This window comes from Corvus cornix, chromosome 3, assembly GCF_000738735.6.
Source record: "Corvus cornix cornix isolate S_Up_H32 chromosome 3, ASM73873v5, whole genome shotgun sequence".
Lineage (NCBI taxonomy): Eukaryota > Metazoa > Chordata > Aves > Passeriformes > Corvidae > Corvus > Corvus cornix.
Window position 1 is genome coordinate 15,640,734 of NC_047056.1, and position 17,335 is coordinate 15,658,068.

General features: G+C 40.2%; 1 protein-coding gene across 6 annotated transcripts in view; it reads right to left on the bottom strand.

Annotated features, from left to right (window-relative positions):
- The window catches only part of FSHR (follicle stimulating hormone receptor), an 85,303-nt gene that overhangs the window by 52,945 nt on the left and 15,023 nt on the right, over positions 1-17,335 (bottom strand). For all 6 annotated transcript variants that reach the window (XM_019282468.3, XM_019282466.3, XM_019282465.3 and 3 more), the window contains exon 2: positions 2,849-2,920. In XM_019282468.3, coding sequence (XP_019138013.2) covers positions 2,849-2,920 — 72 coding nt within the window. The remainder of the gene's footprint in view (positions 1-2,848; positions 2,921-17,335) is intronic.

A 17,335-nucleotide genomic window follows, 5' to 3' on the forward strand; every position in this document is an offset into this window, starting at 1 on the left:
CTTTGAAGGGAAGTAGAGTTAGGATTCTCATGGAGGACTCATCTCTGTTTTAACTTAGAATCATAGAATTATTAAGGTTGGAAAAGACAGGTATTTCACAGAATATTCTGAGTTGGAAGGGTCCCTCAAGGGTCACTGACACCACCAAATTCATCAAGTCCAACCTTTGACCAAGCACCACCATGTCAACTAAACCATAGCACTAAGTGTCATATCCAGTCCTTTCTTGAACGCTTTCAGGGATGGCGACTCCATCACTTCCATGGGCTGCTCGTTCCAATGCCTGAAAACCCTTTCAGTGAAGAAGTTCTCCCTGGCTCAACCTTGGCCTCCCCTGGTACAGCTCAGGCCATTTCCTCTTGTCCTATTTGCCTGGGAGAAGAGGCCGACCCCTACCTGGCTACAACCTCCGCTCAGGAGATGTTCTGAGGATAACCACTCTTTCTGCTAAAGGCTGAAAGAAAGCATTAAGTACCTCAGTGTTTTCCTCATCCTTGGTGACAATGTTTCCCCCTGGGTACACTAAAGGAATGAGATTTTCCTTGGCCCTTCTTTTGTAGTTAATATATTTATGAAAACACTTTTTATTGCCTTTCACAGTGGGGGCCAGCATGAGTTCTAACGGAGCTTTTCTCTTTCTAATTTTCTCTCTACATGACCTAACGACATCCTTGTATTCTTCCTGAGTTGCCTGACCTTTCCAAAGGTCATAAACTATTTTTTCACTGGGTTCCCGTGAAAGCTCTGTGTTCAGCCAGGTTGGTCTTCTTCCCCGACAGCTCATCTTTCAGCACATAAGGACACTACTTCTGTGCCTTTAAGATCTCCTTCTTGAAGTATGTTCAGCCTTTCTGAACCTCTTTGTTATTAAGGACCCTTTCCCAAAGGACTCTCTGAACCAGTGTCCTAAACAGGCCAAATTCTGCTATGCCCAAGATGGCCTCTGACCATCGCATTTCTAACTTGTCATCAACTGTCTCATCCCCTTTGGATGATTCCATCATTTCTCTCCAAACTCTGGGCTTTAACACCTACCCTGTTCTCAGAAACACACTTAGGAATGATGTGCTAGTGATAAAAATCACGAGTACAGCCATGCTGGACTGCAGAGAATACAGTTTTTCTTCAGTAACACATTTGGGAAATATTGTCACTCTTCATTTTTAGTCTACTCAGTTCTAGGGGAGCACACACATACACTACATCCGAGTGTCTCATTTGTATACATCAGGCCATCCACATTTTACCATATTGAGGTATCACATTATTAATAGCTGTTTTCCTTAAATAGGCTACAGTTTGCTTAATCTTTCTTCCTGTGCATGATCTTGCAAGAGTAAAAAGGCTTTCTTACCAAGACTGTGTTTTTATATGCAAATCTATTATTTGATTACCCACTTTTTTTGTCCCTACATTATCAAGAATATTTCTGATTAATGTTTTATGGGTTAGGTTTAGGATTTGTGAGCTATGTCAATTTTTATCTGTTTGCTATATCATCTGCAAATACCACAGTTTTGTTGATGTTGATTGGTCTCATTTACATATTGATCACACTTTTATTTTCAAGGATGTTTTGCTATAAACTGACTGTCCCCATTTCTCCTCCATGTACTACTTGTAGATGGATGTATTTTCAAATTGAGCCCATCTCCATATGTAAGTTTTTTGGTTAACAATAAATCACCACTTAGAGACATCCTATGCAATGTCTTCATACACATCTAACATATGGTTTCTGAGTAATTAAAGATAACAGAAGCAGTTCACAATGCACTTTGCAACCCACTTCACAGTCCAAAGTGCTCAATGATTTTCCCTAAGGACTAGGCTAGAATGAACCCTGCAGAACTCACCACCTTGTTGCTAAATCCCTTATTCATGCAAGAGTACAAGGGAGAAGGGTAGAAATAATGCAGAGAAATGTCCTTTGGAGTTTTGCCATTACACACACAGCACTGAAAAAGGTACTGCATTTTAAACACATTTCTCCACTCCCACTCAGACTCCTGTTGAGTGAACAGCCTGTTTGTGATCGTCTCCTGTCAGGGTGGCAAGTGCTGTTCTGTTTCTAAGCAAAATGTTGTGATTTGCCCATATATGAAATATTTCAGAAAAATCATACACGAGGCAGAATAGTTCAGGTTGGACAGTGAGTGTTATAATTTCTGGTGCTAGCACCAGCTAAGCCATAGATTTTCTGTTGTTAAAGAGGAGACGTGTTACTATGGGTTTTCCCTTCTAGTGGTGGAGCTGCAATACCTCCACAATAACATACTAATGAATGTAAGATTCATCTGTTCATCAAAGGTGCTCATAATAGTATCTCCAGGCTGATCACTAAAATTCACAGAAACGAGCTGCTTACACTCTTTGTGTACTAAGACTTTTGGATCTATCACCTGTAAGAAACTTCTCTCACACATCCTGCCAGCTGCCTCTGAACATGCACAAAACAATCCTATTTATTCATTAGTCAAAAGAGAATTGGCTGACCTATTAACAACAGGAGCTCTTTCCACAGCTTCATTCTAAAACTCTCAAAATAACCAGTTTCCTATGATCTTCTGCAATGGCAGTGTATTTATTAACTGCAACAACACTCCATGCTCAACCAGCCCTTTGACTGAAGACTGCCCGATTGCTGATATGAAAATGTATTTATGACAACATTGCTCTGGAACATGGTGTCAATAAAAAAACATTCCATTTTTTCTTTAAACAGAAAGAAAACTATATGAAGCTCAGCGATAGGGGCTTGCTCACAGGCTGTAAGAGGAGCTGCAATCAGAAAGTGCTGCTTGGAGTAAAATAGTTGTTTCCTAGTAAATATTGACACAATACGTACATTTTCTCTAGGTCAACAAGTCCTGCGAAAGCTCCTTTGGGAATGACTCTCATCTTGGTGAGGAAAAACCTCCTGAAAATAGAGAAAATGGGGTGATTAGTTACTATTCACAGCACAGGACTACACAGTAACTTTGCCAGCACAGGAGAGGCCTTTCTCACAGGCACAAGGATGGTCTGTGGGCTGAAGGCTTTGGCATCTAAATGCAGCTGTAACATCCAAAATTACAGCACAGCACTGGGGCTCCTCAGGGGAAAAAGCATCCATTAGTGGTTGCCATTTCCTTATTTGCTTCAGGAAGAAATCCAGAATTGCAACTTCTCTGTTTGCTGGGAGGGAACAGCATCTTTCTCATTTCTACAGCTCTTTTGAGTGATGCTCAAGAACAGGATGAAGTAGCCCTGTGGAGCCCGACGGGGATGAGGTGCTTAGTCAAGGCTGTAAAGTGGTCCATCCATGCTCATGCAGGATACACAGATAGTTTAAGGAGTCAGCTACTGTCTCCCATCATTGCAACTTTAATAACCTTTTGGCTTCTCACAGTCTCTCTTCTAATTAGTTCATAATGTGCCACACAATTGGGACTTTGGAATACTTGATCACACGTGCACGAGGACAACATTTTTATCATTTTTAAAGGTCACAGAAAATGCTTTATGAAGAAAGCCCATTTGAAATACCACATAAGCCTTTTTGTTAACCTGGAGTCATCTCCTTTAATCACAATAAACAAAGAGGACTAGAAAACTTCTGATGGCACTCAGCAAATGATACATAGGGTTTCTACTACTCCTTGGAGAAATAAGGCGTTATGTGCATAATTGTTTTCTTTCACACATTTAATCATTGATAAGAAGTGAGCACAAACAAGTGCATATATTAACACGACATGCTCATCACAAGACATCAGATAATATTGGTTGGATTGAGAGACAGTTGTTAAAAATGTTTTGTTCTTTTTCAAAGAAAAAAACCCCACCCAAGTTACATACATGAATGCATTACATACAAAGATCACATCCTGTGATTCAGTTTCTTAGTCTATATTTCCATGGAAATGGGAATGAATTTTTTCTGAATTACCATGTAAGTCTTTTTTTCAATGAACATATCTGCCAGACCACTCCAAATTTTCATCATCTCAGAACTGGTTTTGCATGGCTGGGATCACCTTTCAGCTCAAAAGCTGTCTCATTGTAAGGTCTGCAGGAGAACAGGAATGGGAACAGAGCCTGCTGTGCAGTCCTGAAAATTTTAACACAACACCTCAAAACTAGAGACTGACTTTCTTAGCATTCACATGAAGTGTTCATTCAATCCTCATCTATGTTTTATTTCAGATGATTAGCTGAGAATTTTCATGCAAGATTGTAATGCTTTAATCAAAGTTTTAGGGGGAAAACCTATTATTCTGTCAGAGTACCAATGTGACATGTTCCCATTTTTTAATTGTAGGTCTTTAGTAGAATCTACCCCTTCATGAGTTAATATTTACTTAAGCAGGACAAAGTCAATGCACACCTCACCTACTTCTAGAGATGTTACTGTGATTATGCCAGGACTGAACTTGGTCCCACACCTTTTTAAACACTGAAATTTATGGTATTCTCAGTCCTGAAAGACGATGAAGTCAATTTGGTATTTCATTATTCTTATGCTATCATTAATGTAAATCAGAAAGAGCTTCAACACACTGTGTCACACAAGAATTACAGTATTGAGATCATTATGCAAATGTTAGAAGGATAAAAGAGCTTCCAGAAAAGGCCTAACCTGGATTAGGCAATTTGTGAAACCCGTCTGAAAACAGGGCTGGTGTAATGCATGCAAAGCTGTGGCTGTGCTTTCAGAGTGGATGGGTACAATGGATCCTTGCAGAACACCCAGCAGGCTTAGTGCTACAAAGCTGAACCATCAGGAAACCCTTTAACTTTCATCTGCTTTGAAATATCTCTCAAACTCTGCTTTGTAGAAATGCACGCCTAATTTCTGGGCCCTAGAAAAAGGGCTTTGTCTGAAAAGCCACCTATCATTTTTTTATGGCAGTGTGCTAAAATGAATCCTCTCTCTGCAGGCGTAGGTCACAGGGACATTTGCAATTTTTAATTAAATGCTGGCCTACGCCGTGCTTCACCACAACAAGAAATTACAGTCTGATACAGAAACTAATGAAAAGAAGGGAACTTCATTCATAGATGGGGTTAGCGATATGAGAAAAGCCACATCTGCATAGAACTAAAAATCAGACCTTGGGTCCTGTGTTAATAAGGTGCCGGAATTCAGGATCCATGTGTCTAATGCCCTGGAGCAATTAAAACAGAATTGAAGTTTAATAGCTGAAATCTCATATTCCACTTAAAAAAATTAAGGTTAATTGTTTTTAAACATCTCTGTGTGAGCTATATAAAGTCAGACTTAAAGGCATAACTAACAGTGAAAATTAGAATGAGCTACTCCTTGAATTATCAACTGTATAATGAATAGGAATCTATTATAACTAGCCAAATTCTCTACTGTCAATAAATCTCACCAATTAGTCTCCAAGAATCAATGTGTGCTTAACTTGAGATACTGGCTGTGCAGTACCCATTCTTTCTGAGGTACATGGAGAAAATAAATGGAAAGCATTTCCTTGGTTTTGTTTCTGGCACTATTTTAGGGCCAAATAAATGAATACAGCCCACCTTTGCTAAAGCATGTTTCATGTCAAGAGAAGCAAGTAAACAAAAGCTTCCTTTAAAAAATGTGTACTTAAGAGCGAGATGCAGTATTTGGTCCTAAAAATTTATGTTGGCACTTAGGTAACAGCAAGGAAAGCACTGAAAGGCCTAAACATTCAGTGAATGGTGTGGAATTGAAAACCTAGAGCCAGATGCCCAACACAAGGCATGAGAAAGTCCTAGAAAGGACTCCAGTGTTGGAACCACCAAAAACTTAACAAATGACAGAGCAGGAAGCATGGGAAAAGGGAACAAGCCCCAGGTAATCACATGGTTATCCTGCATTGTGTGAACAGCTGGGAATAGAAAAATGGCAATATTAACTATTGTTACTCACCATGTAAAAGGATAGATTCAAGTCAATACATAGCTTCAATACATGCCCTGATATCAAGGAGAGGTTTCTAAATCCTGACTTAAATATCTGTTGAAAGAGATTGCTGAGGAGTTTATTGGTAGGAACTGAAGCTGTCTGCTCCAGTTTTACAACCACACTCTCTATATTTCTCTGGACTGAGCATGCAAAATTCCCACAGCTTTTTTCCATTTTTCACTTTTAATTGTTTTATATGTCTCTTTATTATATCATTTTTGTTTATCTCATGAATGAGTGTGAGTAAACTCCTCTATTATGAAGCTACTAAAAAAATGTTTCTGCTTGAAGCTAGACCAGTCAGGACTAGGGCAGAACAATCTCATATAGACCTGTTTATTTATACAGAGATATCTCAACCTGGTTATTTAAAAGATTGGGGTCTCATTTGATATGAAGCCACTGACACAGATGACTTGCACTTGATATCACTATGAAGAACAAACAATAAAAATACATCTTGTTTCTGTATGGCTGTGTCCAGTATAAGAGAAATATCACAGTGCCAAATTAATCTCAAAGCCTATAGAGGACATGACACAAAGAACAGAAATTAGCAGGCACTGCTAAAATGTTCTTGAATAACCGTCTAACATTTCCAGTTATGAAGAGATTTATTGATCTTTTCTTAAAATAGAGTCTTCTTCAGCTGAAGTAGTTCAGACAGGCAGAGTATAAGACACGAAGGAAAAAAATCTCCAGAAAAATTAATGTTCTTTCATCCAGCCCCACACGATTCCAGTGACAGAAAGGAGATCGACCTCATCATGAAAGGATGGAGGACTGGATGTCATTATTCAAATATCTGGTGCTCAAGGTATGGGTGATTAAAAAGACTTGTTAAATTAGAAGATGAAAAAAGTGGACCTATACAGGTCATTTCTCCTAATTGTCTCTGAAAAAAAGTGCAAGGGAAACCTGTGAAGTGAAACCAATGTAACTACACTGTGTTTGGGAAGTTAGCCATTTATGTGCAGAATGGTGTGTTTTACATATTCATCAAATGAATTCTCAGACCCTGGTTCCACAAGTTTTTCTTGAACGATTATTAAGGTGCTCCTTGGCATAAATTTTCCGCCAGAACTCGCTCCCACATTGCTTTGGTGTCCCCTCCTCCCAGCCCCCTTCCTTGGCAAAGGCCTCCCCTTGCCACTGGCAATAACCTAATAACCTTGCACAACAAAGAACTGCACTGATTATCAGAAATCAGACTGCTTAAAAAAAAAAAAAAAAAGGTCTGCATCATAAAGCCTGGCTGAATTTAGGTCTTTCAAAACACTCTTTAAAACTCATTTCTCAGATCTACTTAAGTCACACACAGTTAATCAGAAAAGTGTGTGCATTGTAGAATTATCTTCCCTGCCTCATGTAAATTGCAAATTCTTGACGTTAAAATGAACTATATCAAGCAGACACTATAAACTTTACAACTTAAAGACCAAAGGAAAATAAAATAAAAAGCCAAAAATATTCAGTGACCATAATGCTAAATCACCAGCTTTGGTTCCAAAGAAATAAATGTGATAGGATTTTGAAGAACATTTTTACTTTAATCTCTGAGCTAATAGACTGATGCTATCACCTTCCAATCCTCTGCAGCAACGTGCATTTTGTCAAAAAAAGATTTACAGTGAAATTTAATTTACTCTCTGTAATTCTTTTTGATTGTTTCTTTGTTGTTCCTTTGTTTTTGCTTCTTGCTTTGGAGATGTGCTGGAGGTTCCAGCACAAGCAACAAATGAATTTTTGCTTTACATGAGGGGAAGACAAAATGATTCTATGACCTATTTAATGTGCTCTTGATTAAATGCACAAATCAACAAGATCCTGCACCCTGGTGGGTTTTTCCCCCCCCCTGTTTTTGCTTGATTAGTCAATACAACAGTGAAGGACTATTTTTCTTTTAATGCAGTAATGGGAGACAGATACTGCAGACCACATCCCAGATGGGGTAAATCAATTGATCTGTGTCACTTTGGTCTGAAACTTCTGCCCTAATTCTCACTAGAATGAATCACGAGATTCCTTAGAGCTAAACGCGATTTAATTTAAATTTATGAAGAACATTTGTAAGCCTCCAGCTCACTGAAATGGGTTCACACTGTCATATGACTTCACTGTGACTAGGGTCTGGATCTAGTGAGCATCTCACTGGGAAGGGGCATACGTAGATATTTGTGAACACTAAAGTGTTTTTCCTAATCAGTTGCCTAAGTAGAAAATCTCTGGAATCTATTAAGTAGGTTGTAGGTGCTTTCAGACAAAGCTGTGTTGTCCCTTTCCTAACAGCATGCAGAGAGGAGTACAAGACTCACAAATTGGATGCTAAAATACTAGGCTTCAAAAACCATCAATCTAAATTCAAAAAGCTTGGGTTTATTTGCTTTTTGGATTTAAAGTCTTTAGAGAGCACTCATATCATGCTGCTAAGCTATTTTCAACACTCATGAGGCTTTAATTTAAGAATGGGGAAAGATTTGTATTAGTCACCTCGATTCCGTGGGATCCTGAAGCAGGGACTTCATAAAGCTGAGTAAAGCAGGATCATGAGGAATGGCACAGGCAGCGACAAAAAAACCATCTCCCACCATCCTGCTGGCTCGTCTTTTCAGAGAGATATGGCATTATCTTAAGAGAAAACCAAAGCCAAGCAGAGTCTTTTTCTAATAATGACTATTCATCTAACTACAGATTCATTTCAAAGAGTGGACCCTGATAGCACAGGCACACTTGAATAATGGAGGAAGAGCTTTGCAATTCATTTGTTCAACTGAACATGATCCACGGGTTTGAGAGTCTGAGAGGCCCAACTTCCCACACATGTAAATGGATTTATGAGAGAAAGACCGTAATCCCTTGCTAACATGCACAATCTGGATTGAAGCGTCTGATCGCTGCATCCACCTAATGTGCTTAAGTCAGCTGCTCATCCCTTTTAAATGCTTGAGAAAGGAGTTATCTAGGCCATGCAGCTGGTTTATTCCTGTTGTAGGATGATAAAAGCTGGTAAAGGTCAGTATTCCAAGGAAAATCTAGGCAATGCGCATTTGAAGAATGCAGAATGAAGACAGAAAATAGAGATCCCCCCTGTCTTTCAGGCTGGACTGGGTGTGACTAGGAGAGAGTTAATTTTCTTCATGACAGCTCATATGGTGCTGTGGTTTAGACTTTGGCCCAAACTAGTAACACACTGATCTTGCAGCTTTTGCTGACCCATGTACAGAATCGAGGCCGCCTGTTTCTCACTTTGCCCCCTGCAATGAAGAGCCAGGGATCTGGGGTGTGGGCATAGGGCAGGTGACCCAAACTAACCAGGGTTATGATATGATAACCAGGGTTATATGATATTCCATATCCTGTAAGAACATCATGCTCAGCAACACAAGGGAAAACTGTTCTTTTATCTGACTGAAAAATGTAGGGTTAATCTGGGAGGGAACGTGTCCTCCCTTTCTTGCTACTTGGGAATCTCTTCAGGTCTGGGAGTGATGTAAAGGGAACCTATGAGAAAGAAAATATTTTGGTTTGTGAGCTATTAAGGTATTGTACAGACAAAGTAAATACAATTAGCACTGTGATGATAAAGTTATTAGTGATGTCTGTCTGCTTTGCAGGTCTGAATCTAAAACGCAGTAAGCGCAGCAGCTGATGAAGAATCACTTCTTAATCTTTATCAGTGGCCTCCCATAAAAATCAATTTCCTTTTCTTTTTGGAATTAGATTAAAAGGATAATTAACAGTACTGATTGCATTCCTATTCTAAATTTAGTTAACACTTACCCAATATAATAATGCCCCCCAGCCACAAAAAGCTGCAGGGAAACATTTCAAGATCACACCCCCAATGTCCTGTAGGCATTGCACTTGCAGAGTGCCCACAACACCATAGCATGGATAACAACATGCCTGTTTCCCCAGCAGAGCTGTGATGCTGCTCCCACAGGCACACAGCACATTTGCTGTGGGATTTGTTTTTCCCTGAGGACCTTGCTTAGGTCAGCTAATTAAATGCACACAGTGCCCCTAGGCAGCTAGCAGCTGATAAGGAGAGATGAGGAAGGACAGAAAACTGTTGTGAGAATAAAAAAACAACCAAGCATCTAAAAGACTGTAAAAGTGGTCAAGCAAAGGGCTTGTAAAACTTACTCTCCCTCCTCCCTGACTTAGTTTTCCAAAGCCATGGCATGTTTAGTCTCAGCACTGATACCCTTCTCATTCCTGGACAAAGCACACGCTGTCCTCAGTAGCACTGCTACATCTCCCCACGGTGCAGCAGATAGCTTCCTTCTGAGGTCACACGTGCAGCCAGTTAAAAATAAAGCTCCAAGATGCTTTTAAATAGCTCTGCTCGAATAGGGTGGGAGGAATCTGGATATGGAAGAACAGAAAAAAATAGAAGATGGCAAAGTTCCCAGTCAGGAAACAGACTTTTACCTGTTCTGAGATATTTAATGGTCTACACTTATTGAAGTTATTTCAGTGTATTTAGGTTGGGTTGACCTTACACTGAGGCAAAGCTGGAGAGGCACTAGAGTAGTGACTATTCAGACCAGCTGCCTGTGTGTGTTAAGGCATTTTGTAAAGTCCCTGACAAACAATTTTGTTGCAGATTTATGTGCAAGTAGCAGTAGCGCACAAGATACGTCACAAACACAAATGACATTAGGTGAAGCAGGCAAAGCAATGCTCTCTTGGCAGGAAGGATCTCCTCCCTTCTTTAAGCTTACCCAGAGCTCTAGCAAAGCAAAGCTGGAGCTCTGGATTCCTCTACAGTATGCATGCACAGAGACAAGGGGTTTGCTGCAGAGCACAAATGGCAACAAACAAGTCCTCTTTAGGCCTCTGAGCAGAATCACAGTTATCATGTTCGCACCTGGGAAGAGTTTAACTGCTTGGAATGAGTTACCCACAAAAAAGGCCAGCAGTAAGCTTGAAAGCACAGTTAATATTGCTTCTATTAATGTCAAAGGCATGCTGTGAAAAGTGTTCTGTGCAAGATAAATAACACAAGTGAAAGAAGTTATCCCATCTTGGTTACAGAGAGCCAGGAAATAGTGATTGCTTTATTTTTACAAATAGCTATACTTTTATTAGTATTGATTATCCTGTAAGATACTATGCTACTTTTAGAAGAGCATGTCCTCGTTACTCACAGCTTACTCACAGGGGCTTTTGAGAAATGTACAGCATGTGATGAATGTACAACTTCCTTAAAATCTGACCTTGATATCTGGAACCATCTTTATGGTGAGGAGGAGCCATTAAAAATTCATTCACTCTGAGCACACTCTTGGCGTTACATCTATTTATACTAATATCTCTGCATATTTTCCTAACAAAAGGAGCATTGTACAAGTACTGGGTATTTTGTTCTTGCAAAAAGAATGTTTTACTTTGTGTTCTTTCCCACAGGCGACTTGTCAAGGCAAATAGGGTTCTGGAAAATGTCCACAGTCTAACCAGATGGGAGGCTTTTTAGGTATTGTCTTCAAAACTTTCTTCCCCCGCTTTTGATTCAGTGCAGGAATAGCCATCCTGCTCACACACAGCCAGTCCCTTAGACTCTTTTCCTGTCCCAAGAATGTGTCATAAAAGATCAGCAGGGAGAGAACAGTGGTTTGTTCATCGTCTGAGGTCGTACCAGAAAGGTGATAAGTGTCCTTTGTGTGTAGTGTTTCAAACTCTAAGACTTTGGGACTTTCCATGTTGGCATGGTGCTATTTTTATTGACTGAGACAAATTCTCCAGGGACAAAATCCCTTAAGTTCTGTGTTGGATGCCTTAGGAAAGGTAAGAGAAAAAGTAAGCTTTTCTGCAAAACTTCTTGCTGAACCGTCACTGGATAGCAAAACACCAAATAACTCACCTGTGTCACTTTATCTTGACAAATTCATTAGAAACAGCTAGAGTGCTTTTTATCTCCTTTCTCATCCATATCATCATAGGCACTATACCTATCCTGCTTAATGAGACACAGCTGAAATATCCCAGAATATTAACAAAATAAAAAGAAAGACACTCACTGTTACATTCCCTAATTTGCACACAGTCTAATAAGTAACAGAGTCCCCAGCAAATATTTGGATTAATTTGGATACATGCAAAGGCTTGTTTGAAGTTGTAATGAGATATCAGATACTCCCAATGCCAGAGCAGTCAGAAACTATTTAAGAAACAGCACTTAGAGACTTGATTGTACTCCTCTTTCCTCTGTATCTGAATACAAGCTTAGCAAAAGTAAATATTCTCTCTGCTATCTAATACGTGCTGTATTTTCCAAAGAGCAGCGAGAGTGTCAAACACAACTAATTCAGCTGGAATTCTTGGAAAACAGCCTCTCTGGAAGGAGGGGTCCCAGAGGCAAACAGCACCTATGCTGCTCGTCCCAGGGCACCGGCTAGACTTGTGCTAACACAGCTGTCCTGAAATACAGAAATGTGCCACACATTCCTGCTTCTCCCCCATGGTGGCAAGTGGAGAATTCACTTCTTTTTACATACTGAAGTACACATTTAAATTTTAAATACTCACATTTTGAAGTAACACTAAGAGTGACAAAGGGGAAAAATCCCCAACTTCAGTCACTCCAGCAACATGCAAAAAAGGAAATCTCTGGTCATGCCTTCCTCTGCTGACTCTTTCAGGGGAACAAAAGCTGGCTTCTGGAATTGCTGCTGCATGTGCAAGGGGGTGAACCACAAAGCACATTGAGAATGGAAGTACCCATGAGATTAACGTGAGCAACAGGTTCCTGTAAATGTAAAAGAGCTCAGAGTCCTCACACTTTAAGGCACTTTGCACATTTTATTCAAGTCCTGTAAACATTCCTGTTCACTGCCCCTGCTCACCACACATTCCCATATCACTGGTCCTCTTCCTAGTCACAGAGCTCCCACGTCAAGAACTCTTCTCAGCTCATCTCTTGGACATTGCTGAGGGAAACAATCACAGGGATATCAATTGCAGGTGCCTGGACTCTTCCAGTATTGTCCTGCACTCTCCTGAGAGTATCTCTTCTCCCTCACAGTCCTTCTCTGTTATTGAGGTCTCTTCCCCACAGACATCACCAATTTGATAGGGAATGAAAAAGCAAGGAATTCTCCCTACTTCTCCTTGTACAAAACCAAATAAATAATTACATTTTCCTATTGTTTTAGGAAGAATTACCTTGCCACTGCAAAAAGCTGAATGTATCTATCTACCTTCCATTAGCCATGGATTTATTTTCACATATTAAAATGATGCTCCTGACTAGCGTAGCACTATCCTTAAAAATACTAACTGTACTATTTCCTTTAAGACTGAAAGATCTCTTCTCAGTAATACACAGCATAAAGCCTGCACTGGTGTCAAGCATGGATCTTTACTGCATTTGAAAGCGAGTATTATTGTTTCAGAAAGAGGCCACCTTGACCACACTGGCAACTGAAATGCTAGGTTGTGTTCAGAATAAAGACGTGCTTCGTGCTCTCACCTTTAGAGTGCTTCTCAAACCTGAACCCTCTGTGGAGCACTTAAAAATAATAAACATACATGGTCCTCCTAAAAAGGGTGATAGAAGAGTGAAATACAGATGGGAGAAACTTGACCTGCTCATGGCACAGCTGGAAGACCTCTAAGAAAGAGCTTAGCAGTTATGCCTGGGAAAATATATTCTTTGCAACATCCAACCTCAGTGGATGAGACTTCTGCCCCCTTCCTACACACCCTTCCATCATCTTTCTTCAGTTGACTGTCTCTAAATGACTGTGATATGCATCTCCTTGCATAAGACTGGGTAAAAAAAGGCATGTGGATGTGGCACTGATACGATTTAGTGTTTTCAGCACGTCATTCAGACTCCTGTTTCATTGCATGGAATTGGCTCCACAAGACACTACCAAAAATAAATGTGACAAGAACACTTCAGCATTCTTTAATAATGAAAGTATTAAAAGAATGTTTCAGCTCACCACAAACTTTTTTCCTAGGTCATTTTGATAATCTTTCTAAAATCAGGCATGTTGAACTGCCACTGCAAAGTCTCAGGTTGTCCCTTACTCTTCTCCCAGGCCCTTTTTGGGAGGCGGACTAGAAGGCAAATTGAGCCTCTTAATATTCTAAAGGCTTAAGGGTTTTGTGTCACTTGTTTGCTGCACTCGTTTTCCAAAACCTTCCTCTCCCTTCTCTACTGTAAAAACAGAGGGTGCAGTTCTGACCCCTTCCATCTCAAAAAGGGTATTTGAGTACTGGGAAAAGTAAAGAGGAGGGCACTAATGCTGACCAAAGACATGATATGGCTTTTGTAAAAGGAATGACCAATTTGGCTGGGACTGTTTGGCATGGAAAGCTTAAAGGCATGCTAGAGGTCCACAGAAGTCCTGGAGAGGGTGGGCAAGGACTGATTCCAACGCAAATTCCAGGCAACCCCCTGGGCTGGAATTATTTGGAGGAGAAGTATTGTGATAATGTATCTTAAAAACGTACCCAATTCTTAAGCTACCCTTAGCAGCTCCTAAGAATCCCTGTTGTGCACAGGGTACTTGAGTCACAGCCATAGCTGATATTGCAGGGACAGAGCAGGCAAAGGAGGGGGCCCTTCCTACAGAAGGAAAAACTTACCATGATCTGCCTTTGCTGGGTGGTAACCCTGCCTGGAGACCTGGGGGCAAGGAAGTGGAAACTGGGAATAGCATGGTCTTAGCTGGAGCTGATGGGTCAAATTTGGGTTGCTGACCCCTTGCAGAAGACGCTTTCTGGGCTATACAATATCTCTGTGAAGGTTTGGGGCAAGATCACATGGTAAACAAGCTGTGGGGAGTTTCTTTCTTGCTGTACCTGAACAACTGTGGTTTTGCTTAAATTATCCCATCAATAATCTACCTGTGGCTCTCAAGTCAAAACAAAGATGCCTTCCTAATGCACTTCATAGGGCATTTCTAACCTACAAAGAAATATTCAGCAACACTGACTTCATCTTTCTGTGCCTATATTGATTCTGAAGTGAAGCGCCGTGTTTTCAAAACCAGACCAAGGCTTCAGAGGATATTACTCTATATTACCTTGTTCCTGTTTGCTTCATGACAATACCAAGGCTTATGTTTTGCCTGATTGATTCCAGCTGATAGTTCTGGCATACTGCAAAAGAAATTGCAGGCTTTAGACTGTGAGAATGACCAAGTAGACCTCAGGATAAATTAGGAACTGACTATGAGGTTTTTTTTTACTGTGGAAAGAATACCTTACAGCAGCAAACACTGAAAGATGCAGTAGGAAAAATATGCAGTCCCTGCACAAGCAGGACACTCAGAGAGCTTTGAACCAGCTGAAGAATTTGGAGGTTCAATATTTAAATAATTGTGGTAAACTGGGGAAAAGAAGGTCCAATAGTATCACTAACAAAATGCATCGACAATAAATAAAATACCACAAAATCACTAAATCCTGATCTTTGCCTAGAAACTTAAAGCCAGCTTGGTGCTGAAAAGTGTCTATCTCCGTAAGGCTCTTCTTTTAATCTATTTGTAATGATAAGGGCTTCATTCAATTTCTCGAAGGCTGAATAAAGCTATTTATTTTTAGGAACTATCAGCCAGACCTTAGACAAACCTGTGCTTCCCGGGAAGTACAGGGAAAAGATGTCCTCTGCTGGCCCTTAGTTTAGGAACATGGTGAGTCCCATGAACTCCAAGATGGCAAGATGAGTGCATTTAAGCAAATACTTTTTTTTCTAGCATAAGGGTAGTGCTTTGATTTAAGACAACAGAGAACAATACACAGTGGGCTACCTTCTGAACAAAACCTGCATGAAAAAGAGCCAGGTAAACTTTCCTGAGTTCACTTCATATATCAGAAAAAGGAATCTAAACCCCCCTGCTTGCACTGGAGGTGTGAAACAAAATGCCTTTTTTCTCAGAGAGAGGCAGAGGACAAAAAAAAATGAAACACAGAACAGAACTCTGCTTGAAAACAGAGTGAAAATAAATCAGCAGTGAATGGATTAGCTTCAGATCAGACTGCCCGGAGCAGCCTGATCTGGAACAGCAGAGCACTCAGGGCTTGTGTTTTTTAAATTAGTTTTAATAACTAGAATCAATAGCTCAAATTATGAAGAAGAACAAAAGCACAGATCAATTCGATCAAGGCTGCAGCTTAACGTTATAAGCCAAGGGGTGTCTTCTCTTGTCTGAATGTGATAAGATGGCAAAAGAATCCACTTGCAGCTTTTCAGTATCTCTCCCAGAACAGCTGCACACAGAGCTGGATACCAAAAATACTCCTGGTTATCCAAACACAAACACATACTCCCTTTTCTTTTCCCTAGAAGGAAAAAAAACCACTCCAAAATAATAAATAGAACCCCAAAATAATCCTTTTTTTCCCTGAAGGTTAATGCAGGAATTTACAGGAAAGACAGAACTAAATAGATAAACAAGCACCAAGCATCCTGCATTATATATGGGATTTAATGCTCAGATGGAGAGATTCTTGGTCAGATCGCTGGAAAAGTGTCCTTCCACACAGGAGGTTAGGAAAGGGTGTTGGAGAACACTCAGAAGTTCTCTCTAACCCCAGTGCTCAGCCAAGGACTATCCACTGGAGGGGAACAAGGGAGGTGTCATTAACTTCAATCAGGCTTTGGGCAATGGGATGGGATAGGTGCACACAGGCACCTTGTTTACCCCTTTAGGCTTTGTGTTTGTTTTGTTGGATTCTTTTTTCCCCAAGGGACTTTGCTTCAGGGAAGCTGCAGTGTCTTACTAACAGGGGGCCAGGTCACTGAGGAGCTCCCATTTCATCACAGGGGTTATATCCTAAACACCCCGAGCACCAGCTCTGAAGAACAAGTGCTACATAGAAAATTAAAGCACTTAAACACCCCCTCAGCTAGTTTTTTTCCTCCCTCCAATAAAACTTTTTGTTAAATTTAAGGCAAGTACAAACTACCAGTCCCACCTTTATTTTATCAAATACAGTAAAACTGAAGAGGTTTTTGGCACACTATGGGACAACACCCTAGAGGTGTGAGAACAACACAAGGTGCTGATAACCTCTGCTAACTCCCATTCATCCTCAGGTTGAAAAGCTGGCATCAGTTATGTGGGCTTTGTGCTCACGTAGAGCACATGAGAGTCTTTTTCATTGTTGTGGTTGAATTATAGATAAACAGCAGAAGAGGAATAGTAATCTTGTAATAATAGAATATATGACAGATGTACTACTGAAAGTCATTCACATGCTCCAGTGGTGAGCATGGTTCAAAGCCTATCTGGAATAGACTTCCATCTTGCTAATAAATATTCAGAGACTTTATAGTCTTCAAGGACATAATATTGAACATCTGACAGAAAATTCAGTGTAGATCCATACGCATTTTTTACTACATTTCGATCAGAAGTAGTTTCCTTAATGTTT